General features: G+C 37.5%; 2 protein-coding genes across 2 annotated transcripts in view; both read right to left on the minus strand.

Moving 5' to 3' along the window:
- Positions 1-10,274, minus strand: part of LOC121387132 (multiple epidermal growth factor-like domains protein 10) — an 11,687-nt gene extending 1,413 nt beyond the window's left edge. Inside the window, exons 1-8 of the mRNA XM_041518156.1 lie at positions 10,250-10,274; positions 8,099-8,239; positions 7,753-7,899; positions 7,091-7,234; positions 6,204-6,347; positions 5,714-5,857; positions 4,460-4,565; positions 3,565-3,640 (exon numbers count right to left, since the gene is read on the minus strand). Coding sequence (XP_041374090.1) covers positions 3,565-3,640; positions 4,460-4,565; positions 5,714-5,857; positions 6,204-6,347; positions 7,091-7,234; positions 7,753-7,899; positions 8,099-8,239; positions 10,250-10,274 — 927 coding nt within the window. The remainder of the gene's footprint in view (positions 1-3,564; positions 3,641-4,459; positions 4,566-5,713; positions 5,858-6,203; positions 6,348-7,090; positions 7,235-7,752; positions 7,900-8,098; positions 8,240-10,249) is intronic.
- A 3,494-nt stretch (positions 10,275-13,768) lies between these two features.
- Positions 13,769-19,119, minus strand: part of LOC121387133 — a 13,252-nt gene continuing 7,901 nt past the window's right edge. The window contains exons 2-3 of the mRNA XM_041518157.1: positions 15,439-15,651; positions 13,769-13,989 (exon numbers count right to left, since the gene is read on the minus strand). Coding sequence (XP_041374091.1) covers positions 13,769-13,989; positions 15,439-15,651 — 434 coding nt within the window. The remainder of the gene's footprint in view (positions 13,990-15,438; positions 15,652-19,119) is intronic.

Consider the following 19,119-nt stretch of genomic DNA (forward strand, 5'->3'; position numbering starts at 1 on the left):
CTTCGGTGGGTCCATTGGGCTATTTCTCTTTCCAGACAGTGCACCACAATTGGGTTAACAAAAGTCATGATATGTAATATGCTGTTGGATTGTGCATATATAAGATACCTTTTTGTCAATCGAAATGAGTATCACATGACGTAGCCGCAGAGGGTTTTCTATTTCGTTATCCGTCAGGTCCGTACATAGGAATGTGTTCAGTGCGTTGTTAAATAAAACATTTCTTCTTTACATGAAGAAGATATGCCTTCTCTAATTAAGGACAATTTATTTGAGCTTACATGATTATCACCCTTTTTGTCACGTGTAATCCGTTCAAATGTAATCCAAGATAGACAACTATCATCAAATATATACTCTTCAAAAGAAGAAACGCAAAACCACATTGTCGTAACATTTGGAGAATTGATTTAATTATTGAATGGTGAGTCCGATAATTACCAAATGTTGCAGGATTGTTCACAATTCACTCTAGTCCATTGTGAGTAAGTGATAGGACACACCACCAAGGTCAAGGTCATCTGGAGTCAATACCGGGTGTGGCCTCCGCGTGTGTTGTCAACTGCCTGGCACCGCCTGCCCATTGAAGCAACCAGAGTACGGATGACGTCCCGGGGGATGGTGACCCACTCGGCCTGCAAGGCTGCTGCCAGCTCGGGCAGGGTCTGGGGCTGTGGTTGTTGCTGTCAGAGGCGTCGGTCCAACTCGTCCCATAGATGCTCAATTGGGTTCAAATCCGGTGATATCGATGGCCAAGGAAGGACATTAATGTTGTTGTTCTGTAGGAAAGCCGTTGTGAGACGTGCTGTGTGAGGCCTGGCGTTGTCATGTTGGAACACTGCGTTGGCGTTGGCCATAACTGGAGCGATGTGTGGCCGGAGGATCTGGTCAATGTAGCCCTGTGCATTCAGGTTGCCCTGCACGTGGACCAGGTCAGTTCTGCCAGTGTGTGAGATGGCTGCCCACACCATGACACTACCCCCGCCGAATCTGTCCACTTCCTGCACGCAGTTTGCCGCATAACGTTCACCACGACACCTATACACGCGACATCTTCCATCATGACGTCGGAGCAGAAATCGGGACTCGTCACTGAACCACACCTGTCTCCATCGCAGTTGAGGCCATTGTCGATGAATCTGGCACCACTGCAGTCGGAGTCGACGGTGTTGTGGTGTTAAGATGACACCTCGAACTGGACGTCTGGCACGAATTCCTACCTCACGTAGGCGGTTCCGTACGGTCTGGTCGGATATCCTGCGCAAACCTGGTATTGCTGCGGCTGTGGAGGTGGCAGTAGTCAATCGTTCCCGAAGGTGGCGTACCCGGATGTAGCGGTCCTGCCCGGGGGTAGTGACCCGTGGTCGACCGGATCTAGGGAGGTCACGTGTTGATCCATGTTGCTGGTAACGGTCCCACAGTCTGGAGATGGTGCTTGGGGACACATGGAATGCCCTGGCAACGGCCGTTCTGGATTCGCCTGCGTCTAGTCGGCCGATGGCATCGTTTCTCTGCGGTTCACTGAGACGTGGCATGTCCTGGATTGTCAACTGTCGGCCAGATACAGAGGCCAGGCAAGCGAACACCCTGCACTTTTATACTGTCGGTGTTCATGTTGCACGTGCAGACAACGCACGTGCAGTGGTGACATGGTTTGCACGTGGCTGCGTTTTTGCGAATATTCACATTTTGGAACTTTATTGTACAGTAGCTGCGTTTTATCGAATGTAACCGTGGGAATGTGTTTGGGACATGCAATGACCTTATATTCACAAAGCATGAACCGGTAGGAAACATAAAATCGGAGTTATAACCCATTTGTACCCTTTTGCGTTTCTTTTTTTGAAGAGTATATTATAAAAACCACAATAAAAACATATTTTTATTGGTGTACTGTCTTTATGTCTGAACCATTTACTTCACCTGCCCACTTAAGACCAAATTTCATTCGAATCTGTGCAGTAGGTTCGCATCCTGTTATTATATCAACTGGTGTTCCTTTTTGGTGGATTTCTTAGTTCCCGAGTGTACGTTCTCTGCATGTTAAAATGTAACAATAGAAATAAAACAAGATATCCCAGCGTAACTCACCGTTTGGTTCGTAGCTTCGTATTTACGTGTATATTATTAGCAAGCTGTGAGAGGTAAAACCCCCAGAGGCACGCGTTCATATCTGACAGTGACAATGGTTTATGGTGTAGCAACATTGAACTATACCGCAGTGACACCTACTTTTCATGTTATGTGCAGGGATACAGCATTGTCAAGGCAATTGTAGGAATGACGTTCATTCAGGTGAAGTAAGAAAGTTAAAATTTAAAGTTTGTTTTGTTTAACGACACCACTAGATCACATTGATTAAGTAATCATCGGCTATTGGATGTCAAACAGTTCGTAACTTTGACATATAGTAACATATAGGGATCCTTTATATGCACTTTCCCACAGCCAAGAAAACACATACCACAGACTTTCACCAGCTGTGGTGCACTGGCTCGAACGAGTAACAAAACCTAATCAGTTGAATGGATCGATTTATGGTGTAGCAACATTGAACTATATCGTAGAGACACCTACTTTCCATGTTATGTGCAGGAATACAGCACTGTCAAGGCAATTGTAGGAATGACGTGCATTCAGATGAATTAAGAAAGTTGAAAGTTAAAGTTTGTTTTATTTAACGACACCACTGGAACACATTGATTAAATACTTATCGGAAATTGGATGTCAAACATTTGGTAATTTTGACATATGGTGACATATAGTGACATATAGGGATCTTTTATATGCACTTCCCCACAGACAAGAAAGCATATACCACAGACTTTCTCCAGCTGTGGTACACTGGCTGGAACGAGAACAAACTAATCAGTTGAATAGATCCACTGAGGTTGTTCAATCCTGCGACGCAAGCACGCTGGGTGAGCGCTCAACCGACTGAGCTAAATCTCGCCCCGATGAAGTATAGCTACTTTTTATGTTATGTGGATACAGGGATACAGCTTTGTCAAGGCAATTTTAGGAATGACGTTTATTCAGATGAAGCAAGACGGACAATGTATATTTGTACTGCAGATTAACTAGATATCGTTTTATCGATGAAACAGTGATTCATTAAAGCAGGTGACAGTATCTTATTCAAAACGTCCACGAGCTCTGTCTTGTGCAGAAATATGAGTTTGGTTTGACAATGACAGTGGTTTTGTTGTTCTGAGGTCCCTAGTGAATATAAATATCGAGGAGACATACCTCGTATGTAGGGGCAGGATGTTTGCCATTTGTAAAGTGCTCACCTGATGCGTGATCGGTCTGGGATCGATCCCCGTCGGAGGGCCCATTGGGCTATTTCTCGTTATAGCCAGTACACCGCGACTGGTACACCAAAGGCTGTGATATGTGCTATCCTGTGTACATATAAAATATCCTTTGCTACTACTGGGGAAAATGTAACTGGTTTCCTTTCTACGGTTATTCGTCAAAATCACCAGATCTTTGACATCTAATAGCCGATGATTAATAAATCAATGTGCTCTAGTTGTGTCGTTAACAAGAACATTTCTAACTTTACCTAGAGTGTTTTCCGTCTTTTCGAGAACAGGTCTATGCTCAGTGTGGTCTTTTGTTGTCAGTTTTCGTCTCCTAAAATGAAATACTGAAGTTAAAATTGATTAGGACCATGCACCAATTATCGTGTCCAACGGGATAGATCCTACAAATCAATAATCGTATCTATAACATCTATTCAATATCTGCTTCTATAACATAAAACCAAACGAAAAACTCCAACATATGTATATCCATTGCATCATTGAAGCAATAAGTTCAATTACAGTTAATAGTTTAATCATAGATTTTTAAATTACAATCAATAATAGGAACGTGGGTGGGGGGGGGGGGGGGGGGGGGGGGGGGTGGTGGTGGGATGGGGTGGGGGGGGGGTGGGGGTGGGGTACTCCGGTATAACCAGTTTACAATATATTTGGGTTGTAACTGAAACAAAGAAAGAACTATTTTATTTAACGACGTACTCTACACATTTTGATTTATGGTTAATATGTGAAAGGAAACCCGCTGCCGTTATTACATGATCTATTCATTTTGATTAGCAGTAAGGGATCTTTTATATGCACCATATCACAGACAAGATACTACTTATCATGGTCTTTATTACACAGGTTGTGGAGCGCTGGCCGGGACAAGAAATAGCTCAATGGGCCCACTGGTGAGTGTCTATCCTAGATTGATTGATCTACATCCTGCCTTCAGATCTGCTAATGGAGACAGGCAGATTAGAAAAAAAGACTTCTTGGCAGCTACAAACAGCGGCCCGTTACACATTTATATCAAAGTTTGAACAACGAAATAACTGCGAATTTGAAAAGTATTATGTTTGAATTTGTATACAAGTACAACACTGTAATATACATTTCCAACTAATTTCAAAACATATATATTTACCTGACAAATACGATGATAACGATGACCACAGCTATGATAACCAATGCAGCAACAATGCCACCAACTGCAGATCCAACTGGGAAATCAGTTGATGCTGCAGACTCTACTGCAATATACACAAACTGTAATTACTACACATTTTCCGAGCCCTAATGAATTATCTTATGTCCATTGATTGTATAATGCTAACAAAGTAATCGTCCTACAACCCCCCCCCCCCCCTTCCGAAAAAGAAACCCAGATAAAAAATAAAAAAAACACACAAAAAAACACACAAAAACACACAAAACAAACAAACAAACAAACAAAAAACAACAACCTGTTTGACCTTGTTGTCAATGGCGCCAAGCTTTCTACATTATCTAGGCACAGCGATTTTAATCGTGTTTAAATACAAATTGCACTACCAGTGCCTAAGAGGCAATATGACTTAGTCCAGCTGTGGAGGCCATGTGGCGAGTAGTTACGTAATACCTCTGCGAGTGCGTGTTTTTACAACCGTGTGGCGATGGCGTCAGTAAGTCTGGATCAGAGAGAAATATACCGGCTAGTAGAGGTGAAATATCAGATAATAGGGGGAGGTACCACCTTGTACCCCCAGGCCAATTCTGATTTTATAATAAATAGCTTTTTTTAGAGATATCGAGGAGAACCAGAAAAGGAAGCTTCTGTTAGTCAGGACTTTGGTAATATATTCTGCTCTGTGTATAACCTTGATTGTTGATGACTTTAAATATTTTTTGTTATACCAATAGGTAGACATTGCTCGGTCATCTGACTCATAGACTTTTTGTTCTAACATACGAGTATTTTGGTAATATAAAGCTTAGCCAGTCATCCACACAAACTGTAGGTTACTTTACACACACATTAACAGGTTACTGAATGAGTAGTTAGGGGTAATTAAAAACACGTTAGGAATAGAGCTGTAATTCCTTTATTAATTATAGAATCCCCGTGACACTAGCCACACACACACACAGAGACAGATATATATATGGTATGGTATAGTAAATATGTTCAGGACATTAAATGCATATCTTTGTTGGTGCACAGTTGGCATTGCGCATCTACTCATATAACACACACAACTCCACACACACACACACACACACACACACACCACACACCTACACCCACAGCCAAATGTAGTTGTAATTTGCCTGTAATTACGTCAGCCCAGATTATTACAAGCTTATATATTGACCTCAGTTAAGTACTATGATTACTAAATGCATGATATATAGTGTATACCTTTCGAGCAGGTTGTTCCTTGCCATCCTGATACACATCCACCAACACACTGACCAGTCTCATGGTGACAAGATGCTGTGTTACTACAGTGTCTGTCTAAACACAGCATTGCACAGTTATCGCCATAGGTCGTATTACTACAATCTGAATCAGATAACATGTTTTGTGTATTTTAAGGATCAATAAAACAGCAGCAAGAAGCAAATCAGGAAGCAACAACACCACTCAAACAAACAGCAACTAAAGTCTACAGAAAACAAACCAGGACACTCCAGAATATGTTTTAAAAAAGAAACAACAACGCTACACAAAGTGGATAGCAATGCTAATAATGTAGTTTTCAACATAAACATTAGATGAGATCCTGATTAATGACGGAAAACCACGACCCATCATTTCCAATGTAATCGATATATGTATATACATTTGGCAGCGAACCCAAGAGTGTCTCTTTAAATTCCACTAAAATGAATGTCCTTGCAGTACTTACTGTCAGTACATGTAGCACCTTGCCAACCAGGCAGACATTTTCCTTCACAAGATCCGGTCATGTGATCACACGGTGCATTGTTGTCTTTACAGTGTCTGTCGTCACACGATAATGAACAATCTGGGCCGTATTTCCCATCACATCCTGTATTGTAAAGTTATTATTTATATCATTCATTCATGCAGTGTTTGATTGACTGGCTATTTTTTTATTTCTTAGTTAAGATTGACCAACCCATAACAAGGAGACACTGACATGCATACAGATAATATATCAAACATATAGCAATTTTAAAAAATACAATGATTTTTATATAATGCATGTATGCATAATTTTGACACCCAATAGCCGATGACTAATAAATCAATGTGTTCTAGTGGTGTTGTTAAACAAAACTAACGTTAAACGTAAATATAGTAATACTATTTATATTAGTTAACTGATATTGTCGTTTTACATAGTGCACTGTTGTATGAATGATTGATTAGACGTTGCTTAAAATCTGGAAGTATAAAAACCTTATTACTATTGCTGTATGATGGTCATACTAAACATGATGGATTAACTACGTTCGAGAAACAGGAAACAAAGACTACAACATAATAACTTAGATTACAATAATAATATACATCTATAGATTAATGAATTATCACGAAATTTGAATCTACAATAAGGCATTTAATTACAACGAGCCACTGAAGATGAAGAACCACTTTTTTCCTTTTCTTAAACTAAAGTTTATTGACCCCAGAAAGAAATATGTGTGTACAGTGAATACGTTTAGAAGTTGTTTCCTATATTTGCTTACAAGCAGTTTGTTTTCAAACATTTAACTTTGGATTTTGTTTACAACATTTCAGCAGCTATATCAATAAAAGCGAATATACCTGTACAGTCGACTCCCATCCATCCGTCCAGGCACAGACCTTCACAGGAACCATTGACCTTGTTACAGCTCGTCGTACTCACTTTGCACTGTCTTTTTGAACAACTGAATTTACATCCAGCGCCATAGGATCCATCATCACATGCTGGAATATAGCGTTACAATATATGGTCCTAATTTTTGGCAATATCGTTTCCTAGACATTAATTCACAATCAAGGCTATACGAACCACAAATATAAATATAGGGTGTGCCTTGAAGACCAAAACAAATTAATAAAATAAATGGAGTGCTGCCTACTCATTTAACAACTATTTCTTAAATAGTTCGAACATAATCAGTCCACCTCAAACATACTAAAGGAATGAAGCTAATATACTCATTTAGGGTATGACGACACTAATGTAATTAATCTTCCACTTTTATTTTTGTGTTTTTTGTTTTTAGTAGATTTACTATTGTATAATTAAGTTTATTATATGAAATAATGTGTCATGTTTAAATATTAATTGTCTCTGTTAGGTTGTACAATCATACTGTTGAACTAAATATGCCTGTATATGCATATGTATATCTATCGGTCTGTCTGTCTGTATGTCTGTGTGTGTATGTATGTGTGTGTGTCTGTGTGTGAAAGGTTAATGTATATAATAGTTTAAATACCCAAGTTACAACTTCGACTCTTCCATCCCGGCTGGCAGCCATGTTGACATGTTCCATTCTGAGAATCACAGGACGAGTTGTCGCCTTTACAGTGTCGCTCACTACACTTTGACTGGCATCCGGGTCCAAATGTACCACTTTTACATGCTGTAAACAAAACAGATTTAAAATCACTTATTATAACAACTGCTTCAAATAAAACACGATTGTAACAACAAGACATCAGTGGACAATGAATAATAAACATGGAATAATAATAATAATAATAATAATAATAATAATAATAATAATAATAATAACAAAAACAATTATAATAAAAACAACAGAAATTATTTGAATCACCTACCAGTTGTACAGTTAGGTAACGCCCAGCCAGCTTGACAACCACCTGTACAGTTTCCATAAAACACGTCACAGTCCTGACTACCAAGACAGTGTCTGGCATCACACGACTTGTTACAGTTAAAACTATAGGTGTCCTGACATGCTGAAATATATACACATAACAATCAAATATATTCAAACTGTATTAATCAGGCTCTCCAACGCTAGTAGTGGTTATACAAACAACCAACAATATATATATATATATATATATATATATATATAAATATTATTTCACAGCACGCTGGGAAGTATATGCAGCAACAAACCACTTTATTTACATAAGTCATGCATCGATAAATATTTTATTTTTCGTACCAATATGTTCGTGCCTCAAGATATTGTGAGACATATGTATCTATTTGACTGTCTGCAGCCTGATCACACGAATGTGTATAACGTAATGATTAATTAAAACAAACCAAAATGCCCAACAGACAAGGTGTCAAACTCGTTTATAGCATACAATGACATTCTTTCTTTTAGTAAAGGTTTTGCGACATTAGCTATATAATGAACAACATTTACCAATAAACGTTAACATCATTTTTTATAATGAAGTCAATACAACTTTAATTCCGAGACAACATAACGTTAACCTTCTTGGTGTTGGCCTTTTATACGAGCATCATCAAAGCCTGTCTCAATGACTATAATATATACCTTGTTGCAAATTTAAAAAATGCATAACAGGTTATTTTAGTGGACATATCGTGTGTGTGTGTGTGTGTGTGTGTGTGTGTGTGTGTGTGTGTGTGTGTCATACAAAATGTAGCTTTAAAAATATAGTGTGCAAAATTTTATATATATATATATATATATATATACTGACACACAATGAAAACGCAAAACAGATATTTTTCAATATTTTGTTGTGATTAATGAAAAATATATTTATGGGACTTAAAATAACAATTTATGAGCGGAAGCCATTGCTTGGTACTTTTGCCTGGGTTTTAATCCTGGTTTTGTTCTCGTTACACATACAATAGCAGAAACACGCAAAATGGGGTAAACTGCGTTCACTACATGCTCAGTCATGCTGCATGCAATGCACGTGAAATGCCAGTATGTGGACACATAAAAGTCACGTAACTGTGATTTCAGGAGTGATCTCATCATTGTCTACAATGCCTTTACAGCCCATCATTATGTTGACTTTATTCTAAGACCAGTTCTCCAGCCACTTTTGCGCCGTCACCGAAGACCAGGAGGTCCCCTTCTGTTTCAACAAGACAATTCCCCTCCACATACTGCAATAATTACCCAGGCATTCCTGCAACAAACCGGTATCACCGTTATGAACTGGCCCGCCGTTTCACCGGATTTGAACCCATATGAACACATGCGGGATGAGTTAGAACGTCGTGTACGTCACCGCCAGGCACCACCGCGTAACGTCGCTGAGTTGCACAGGCGTTGCAGGATGAGTGGAGGAACATTCCTGTGGCTTATTTGAGATGTTCGTGTCAATCCTTTCCCCGTCATCTTCACGCATGTTCACGGGACAATGGTGGACACACCAGATACTGACCTTGACATGGGGGGGGGGGGGGGGGGGGGGGGGGTTGAACTTTTCGATTACGAATGCAACTCGATTACTGATGATAACTGGCCATGTTTTCATGTGAATGTATCTCATGAATACCAGTCATTAATGTCATATTACATTATCCGTCAAATCATTAATAGTTTGTCGTTATTTGCAATGAAAATTAGTTTTTGCGTTTTCATTTTGTGTTAGTATATATATATATATATATATATATATATATATATATATATATATATTATATTTCTTAGTGTCCAAACTATTGTTAAGAAGATATATCAAATTGTATCAGTCATATTATACGATTTGCAATCAAAGTGAGATTTATGTTCATCTATATCAATAAACTAAATTTGATTAGAATCTACATCCAAGTGTAGTATTTGTGATACATTGAATATATGCTCGTAGTACAGTCTTCTGTTGATATGTGTAATTCATGAATATATAATATACACGTGATACAATCTACTGACATGTGTAATATCTAACATACGTACTCGTTCTACAGTCTTCAAATCCATTATCCTCTATCAATAGGCTGGTCACATTTCCCAGTACCTGTGATCACACTAATGACTTCCATGCTGAGAACTTACGATCCCTGCAATACTTTTTACACATCTCAAGCCTAGAGGATCAAACTGTGGACATTCTGAATATTTTTGTGCCATTGGTGATCCATATTAATCTTGCCAATGAATATGACACAATGTGGCCTCGAAAATCGCTCTGATAATTAAGACAGTGTACATTTATATAATTTAAAGCAGATTTGTTCTGCTCAACTATTGTATACCTGTAGTGAGTCTCCGTTAGATTATGTAGTAAACTCATGCCTAGCCACCGTATCCATGCTCATCTTTCATTATGGAACCAATCAGGTTCCATCACTGTACCATATTAATGCGTAGTGTACGCCCTGTCACACGGTCAGAATCCTAGCTAGAGCTCTACTGTAGCACTAAAAAAGGCAATATAAAACTGGACGTCTAAACTATTTTTATACATTTTCAAATTGGTATTTCTGCATAAATCTGACATTAATACATATAAACCGTAATATGTGATCAGGGCCGTACCATAGCACAATACAGAGTCCAATGGGCAAAACAGTGGTTAATTCCACAGATCTCTATATATCTGCCCTCGTACTACAGGATCGACGGCATTCCAGAGGATTTTCCATCTTTTATCAGAGATTTCATCCCTCTGAACATTCCCAAGTTGGGTTACAAGACACCACAACTACAATTCTAACAGAGCTCACAATGATAAATACACAGGCTGTGATGACATGTGCTAATAATATCACTGTATCATTAACTGATATCAGGTGTAAATTCGAGAAAGGTGAGTATATCCTGCCTATTAAACGCATTGCACTGTCAAAATGGGTGCTACCCTCCACAGATTGCATATCTGTCACTTCATATGGATGTCTAAACTATGAACCCCCCCCCCTCCCCTCCGCCCAAAGGAACGACAAACCCAATACACCCCAGGGCCCATCCCCACAATACAACCAAAAACACATTTGGCAAACAAACAAAACGTGCATGATTTACTCCAAAGAGATAACTAAAGTATGCAGCAACTCCCAAATATGGAATAGTATCAGTTTATCATTTCGGTAGAGTAATGCACCGACTAGTCAGTAAATAATACTAGCCTCCAACAGTCTCATTCATGGAACCTATTTGATACATATGCCCCAAGGGAGAGCCGAACGCCATAACCCTGTCACATCATAACTTTGGTAAAACAAAATAGTCACGACAATGACCACCTGAACAAGAATAGGGGTGGGTCATGTCAGATCTAAATTGATTGGCAAGAAAAAGACATTTCTATCAGGTATAGGTGTGATAATGGAAATTGCTAATTGCTGATTTCTGTTTATTGTTGTTGTATCGTAATATTTTGATAGACAATATGAAAACTATTTACTTAACATAGTGTATGTACAGAACACACTAAGATGTTATTATTTTAGACATTACTCTTTGTACAATCTGGTTCTTTCCATCCTGCTGTACATCCGTTGTCACATCGTCCAGTTGTTTTGTTACATGAGGAGTTAGCACTTGGCTCATCACAGTGTCTGCTGGAGCACGATTTCTCACACAGAGGACCATAGTGATTAGAATCACATTCTGAAAACATAAAGTAAAATATTCATTTCATCTTTAACCATATTTTTCGGATGAAGAAACTGCATAGGGATTATAAACACTAATAGATAAATTGAAATAAACACAATCATTACATTTCTACAATTAAGCCTATAGCAAGTCACAACTGTCGACCACGAAACTTTTAATTAGATTAATGTAAGTGTTGCATTTTATGTACCATTTTATGCAATACTCTATAAATTACTGTTTTCACCAATAGACATTTGCGTTTGGAACAAAAGATGATTGTCACGTTTAATATTAAGCATGTACATTAATTTTAAAAGAATCCTGCATGTGCTACTACAGTTTAATCCCCCTGATACGTGCATTTTTAAATGATAGCATACCACTGCAAGTTATCCCAGTCCAGTTTTGTTGACATCCTCCAGTACATTCTCCAGTTGTGTAGTTACACGTTCCATCTCGACAGTGACAGAACGAGGTGCAATCATCACCGAAAGTTCCAGGAGCACAGACTAAACAAAACATTTAAGAAATATTCATGTCCTATATTAAGTACTGTTAAGAGCTTTTTTGTGTGTGTAACGACACCACTAGAGCACATTGATTAATTAATCATCAGCTATTGGATGTGAAACAATTTGTAATTATTATTTGTAGTCATCAGACGAAACCTGCTACGTCTTTATATTAAGTACTGTGCCGCATGCTTACGTGCTATGGAAGGGTAACTATAAATGCATTCCTCCAGTATTGCATAGAACATACATCACATAAAACCAAAAACACATGTGAGGTAAAAATCAAAATACCCTTAAATACAAAACAAACGCGTGATGATATTGAATAGAAAACATTAAACGATGTAACCCACATCTTGCCAATTGAATTTCAATATTTAGCGGGTGGGTGGGTGGGTGGGTGGGGGGGGGGGGGGGGGGGAAAACACATTGGGGGGGTGGGGATCCTACCAAAACTAAACTGTATTTGCAGAGATATTGCGCTTTCGTATGTGAAAGTCATCCAATGCATGGCTCAAGATACGATATGACAAGAATATTGGATTAACGACACCTCAGCAAATTTTAAACTAAAGCTAGTTGGTGTCTAACATATATTTCAACACTTGGTCGAGAGTGAGAAGAGAAAAGAAAAAAATGTTTGTTGAACGACACCTCAGCAAATTTGAATAAGAACTATTTGGTATAAACCAACAACAAATGTGAGGAAATATTTGAGAAAATACAAAAAAATGCGTGTCATCCTCGAATGGAAGACATTAGCATGAATAACCCACTGCTTGCTTCTATATAGACTATAACCTATCGAATAAGTGGAAGGGGTTTATATATGAATACGCAAATGCATGTCCTATATTTGTACGGCAGATATGTGATGTACAAATCACAAAGTCTCCATTGGAACGAATCAACAACCCTATTTCAGACCAGTGGTTTAACGATCATCACGAATTTTTATACTCCTTAAGTGAACGTTCACATGGTCAAGAGTGAGACAGTATTTCGGCTCTTGTTTTTTGGACGAACTTCAGAACTATTTCACACTTATTTGAAATAACATCCTGATTGATACATAATGCATTTGACAGACTTATATGACATGATTGTCCACCCACGTTCGGACACATTATCAATTTATATTTGACCTATTACAAATTGTTGTTACATGGTAACACAACCACAACCACCCTATAAAGATAGCAGGTGATACCAAAGTTCTAAGAATAGAATAGAGAGGACGGTGGCTATACATTTAAAGTCTGTTATGGTTAACAACACCACTAGAGCACATTGATTTATCAATCACCGGCTATTGGTTGTCAAATATTTGAGGCTATATTGCCACATAGTAAACAATATATGATCAACAGAGACTTCTTGTTTTAATTAAGTTAGCCAAATTGTTTTATGTGTAAATCTTAAAAGAAATACTTACTAAATACTTGAACTTCACAGAAATTCATGGCTGTGTCTCCATTGTTTGTGTCTTGGTAGAGTGTGATGTATCTAGCTGTGTTGTTACATGTCATCCACGTCACATGTGGACTGAACCGTGTTGCTGAACCACACAGGTGACCAGTGGGTTTCGGGTTTTCACGAACAGAGCTGTACACCTCAACACCATTTCTGCGATATATTTCTGTGAATATGGGGAAATATGGAGTTTTATATACATATAATAATTTGATCTTTATGAAACTTATATTATCTTTTCTGTAACTAATTAAATTAATGTCATTTACCGATAAATCCTAAAAATTATGATGTTTATTTAATTAGTTATTTTAATAATTTTGTTTTAATATGTATTACCATTTCTCTGTCAGGCTACCGAGATTAATCTGAAGACAGTTTTTTAACAAATTACACATAGATTAAAACACACTTATTAATATTTGAATTGACATTTAACAATAACGCTTGCGTCTCTTGACTTTCAACATTAGTATTTTATTTTATTTTAAATTAAATATATATAACATTTCTACTTTAAATTTTTTATTTAGAATTGTGTACGAACCATAGGTTTTATAGTCTGCAAATACTCTTATTCTTTCATATGGGTCTGAGAATGCCAATGGGTGAGGTTCGGTGGCTGAAATGTTTCTTTCAACAAGAGTAACATACATATTATATGCCGTTATGTTGTTCTTGACTATAGTACATATTATGTCTCTCGTTCAAGCCAATGCACTACAAATGGTATGTCAAATACCATGGTATGTGCTATCCTGTCTGTGGGATGATGCATATAAAAGATCCCTTGCCACTAATGGAACAATGTAGCAGGTTTCCTCTTTAAGGTTTTATGTCAAAATTAGCAAATGCTTGATATTCAATAGCCGTTGATTAATAAATCAATGTATTACCTACCCGTAGGTTGGATCTGGAAACGGGTTTCTTTGATTTTCTCCAGCAGAGCGATCGTAAAGAAATATAACAACCTCTCTATATATGTATTTAGAATTAGGAATTATTTCGCATTTGGCTTCAATTATGCTGACTTCCTTATGACAACTGAGTCAAGCTATTCGGGTATCCAACAGCCGAGCGCGTTACCACCTATGACCCCAACATTGTCAAAGAGGTGTTTACTGCCCGTGGCCATATTGCAAGGATTTTCACGGAAAATGAGGAGACGTCGATATGTAAACGTTTTGTGAATTAGATGTGGAATATTTTATTTGTTCTTTCACAAAACACTTGATGCGACTGTATTTTGTTTTTATAACTGTTTAATAAATTAATGTATGTTAAAACTAAAGTTTAGATTGTTCTAATGTTTAGAAATTTTAAAAGGTGATTAACTTTGTTCAGAACGTGCACAACGGTACAATAAATTGATTAATTTATTTTTCATAGCATAACAATTTTTAAATACAAAATGTATCATTCGATCAAAATATATATTTATATATGATTGTTATGTTTGTACATATTTTGTTTTACGTATGTGACTTGGTTTGGGTCGATATTTGGTTAACGCGATATGTTTATGTGGTCTCCACGATATCGACACAACGGTGCTCGAGTGTATATACAACATACAAAATAATATTATATTAATTCACGCACTGACTCTACTTACGCGATGTTCTGAAGTGGACCGCTAACTTGTGTATGTAGTATTCTCTACCCAGGTCCACCTGCCACCAAGTTGAGGGATAACCGGTTCCTGTAAACATACAGTTTACTGCCCGGGCACCCTGATTAAGATTCCCATCTACAGCAAGTGAGGCATTTTTCCACCAGATGGATTCATATGAACTCTGACTTGCTGGTTTATCCAGAGCTATATTTTCTGAAATATGTAACACATTAACTAATGTAATGCTGTATCTACCACGTGATTATTAATATAAACAAATAGTATAGAGATTTTTTTTTTGTAGTTCTGTTTCTTTTTGTTTGTTTGTTTGTTTTGTTGTTGTTTTAGGACTATCTATTCTGTAGTATAGATGCATACATAGGATGTATGTACGTATCTATATTTTATGTACATACAACGTGTTAACATCTGCCCAATCAGGATGTTGTCTAAAAACGGATTCCGGATGTGAACGCAAGAACAAAGGCGTCGTTTATATACTAGTCATAAGACGTTATGGGCCGCACGGACACTGCGTCTGAGATGGGTAGCCCATTCGCTGTACCAGGGGTATGGAAAATCTTGCAGTTAATGGATGATGGACCACGATCCAGAATGCTTCTGTAATAAGTACCCATTTTGTAATAAAACAGGGTCCATTTTGTAATAAAATTGGACCCATTTTGTAATAAAAATAGATACCCGTTATGTGTGGACGTATAGCCAGACATGTTTTACCCCTTTTGATATATTGGGGTGATATTTAGCTCGCCTGATGTCCTTCGTCCTCGATTTATCCCTAGTTCATGCATTCGTTGCAGATACTGATCTTGAGTCTTATGTGACCAGCATGATGAACACCGGTACCTATGGTGACCACATAACGCTGCAGCGAGCGGCGCAAATGTTTCGTGTAAACATCTTGATATTTTCTAGTCTCGGCCCTCATGCAACTACACTACTGTCTCCATCTCCAGATTTTAACCCAGAGTTGCCAACACTGGTTCTGAGCATTATGTCAGTTTAAGTATTTCAAACGAAATGGTTCGTAATACTTTAGACAGTTTAGAATTTGTCCAAATCAACAGTGATTCTGTATTAAATAATGATGATAGCATGTGTCCATTTTTCACACCATCTTCCACACCACCTACTAACGAACTTGGCATTGCTGATGATATAGAATGCATAATCAGCGGCAGTATCAATCGAGGTGACATCGATACTAGGCAAACATTACCAAACGAGATTTTATCCGAAATTATTCGATGGTGTATGCATGATGACTGCCATATGCTTGGCTCTTTTAATAGGGTCTCCAATGAGTTCAACACTTTAACAAAAGCTTTCCTTCCACAACTACATCTTAACAATTGCTTAGTGCAACGATTGGGCTTACATAGCATACTTGAAAATGTTGTAAGTGTCCGGAAACTTATTCGAATTGCTGGAAAAGGCAGTGAACTGGCCTAAAGAATTTGACAGTTAGTCTCGCTTAACCGACGTTGGTACAGTGCTTGGCTCACTATTTCCACGTTAAACTTTGGAGACTTTGTTATAAATTACATTTTTTGGAAATGAAAAGTTTGGTTTCTCATTTCAAATTCTTTAATACGTTTTGAAAGCCCATGCAATGCGTCTCTATTCGTTTTCACATTATACACGTTATTTTTACATTCATTGATCAGTTTTACAATGGCAACGTTTTTCAGTGGCTATTCCGAAAGGCCTTCGAATTGGTTTCTTTCCTTTCTTTTTTTGTGTTAAAAAAACTAATTCTGTATTATGTATTGTCTCTTTTTCTGGTATAAGGAGCAATTTCCTATGCATTTGGATAAGTTGCCAGTTCGGCCTACAACTTTCAGTTTGACAACATGATTCTAGTGTTTAAATTAATAAATAAATCGGTTGTGATTTAAAGCCTTCTTTTTTATACAACATTTCGTAATGGCTGAAACAGCTCGAAATATCACGAATACGTATTTTAATTCAATTAAATAGTTAACCAGTAATTATTACGATATACTTGCACATGCATCTTACATTAAAACTACGAAAATACCAACTCGAAATAATTCGCAATTACAAGGTTAAAAGAAAGTTGTGAGTATTTGTTTGTAGTTATGATTGTTCCATCCTTGCAGAAGATCGGATCCCCACGACAACAACACGACTAACTCCCCTTTAATGTCAGAAAATTAGATTCGTCTTGTACTTGTATGTACCGAACAATACTTGCGGTCCCGTTTTACTTATCAACGAGAACATAACCTAAATAATATGCTCCTGGATTAGAGAAGAAGCCTGTCAACCCTCCCCCCACCCACCCACCCACCCAGGTTCCCTGGTTTCTAACTACCTGTTTAGAATCAACCCTTTACCATTGTTTTGAAGGAAACTTCGTAAACAAATTATGCTTTCTTTATCCTTTCTGTTAAGCTAATTATATCCAAACCTTTAATATGCTAGAACAAATAATTTAGAAAGGTAACTGGGTTTTTGGTTTTCCGTTTTGTTGTGATAAAGATCCCATCTTGACTGAAGCTGACAAGAGGTGAAAATATAACCTACAAGGGTATACCTTTAAACACATATAACCTGGGTTTGGAGTTTGGATGTGGTGGCGCAGCTAGTTCCCTTTTATTTAATGCATTTTGGATTGGAATTTTATTTAGATTTTACATCCTGAAAATATTACAGAATTAGCGAAATATATCAAAGGAACAAGATTTTTTTTTATTTAACGACGCACTAAACTCGTTTGATTACTGTTATATGTGGTTAGACACATGGTTACGGGCCACAAATATAATGAGAGAAGAAACCTGCTTCCACCACTTCATGGGCTAATCGTACCGAAAAAAGCAGCAAGGGGTATTTTATATGCACTTTCCTATTTATAAACAGCACAATACATGCCACGGCCTTTGGTATACCAATCGTGCGGCACTGATTGGAACGGAACAAAAATAATGGTAGTCAGGTCCGCCGACAAGGTTCGATTCTGCGAACTAAGGATATCAGGCGAGCTAAATATCACCCCAGTATATCAATAGGGGTATTCCATGTCTGTCGATACGTCGACGTATAATGGGTATATATTTTTTTTTAGAAAATGTGTCCCATTTTATTACAAAATGGGTACCTATTTTTATTACAAAATGGGTCCAATTGTATTACAAAATGGGCACCTAGTTTTATTACAAAATAGGCCTTTTATTATTACAAAATGGGTCTTTTTTTATTACAAAATGGGTAGTTTATTACAAAATGGGCCCCAACACACGGTTATCCGAAGTCAGATTCAAACGAAATATATACCCTCCCAACCCTAATAAAACAAAACATGTTATCATAAAAAGAAGTTTCACTTGCACCATGCCCTGTTTAGTTAGAAAAAGAAAGTTTTAAAAAGTCAAACAATCTTGCATTTTTTTTTTATATACATTTGTCATATGCTTCCTACTGGCAATCAAACAAGGTGTGAGTAAAAGTCTCCCCGTGTACATGCAATCTGAAATGCTTTATTCAAATCTGTAACCTACTTTTCATTACTTATCACCGTCCTTTATTTTTTATTTGTGAAAAAAGTGAGGTAAACTTTGATACTGACCTATAATTAAAATTTCTGTTACATTCTTTACAACGTAACGTCATCCCATTGGTCCAGCCATAGGCAAC

Source organism: Gigantopelta aegis, chromosome 13 (genome assembly GCF_016097555.1).
Source record: "Gigantopelta aegis isolate Gae_Host chromosome 13, Gae_host_genome, whole genome shotgun sequence".
NCBI lineage: Eukaryota > Metazoa > Mollusca > Gastropoda > Neomphalida > Peltospiridae > Gigantopelta > Gigantopelta aegis.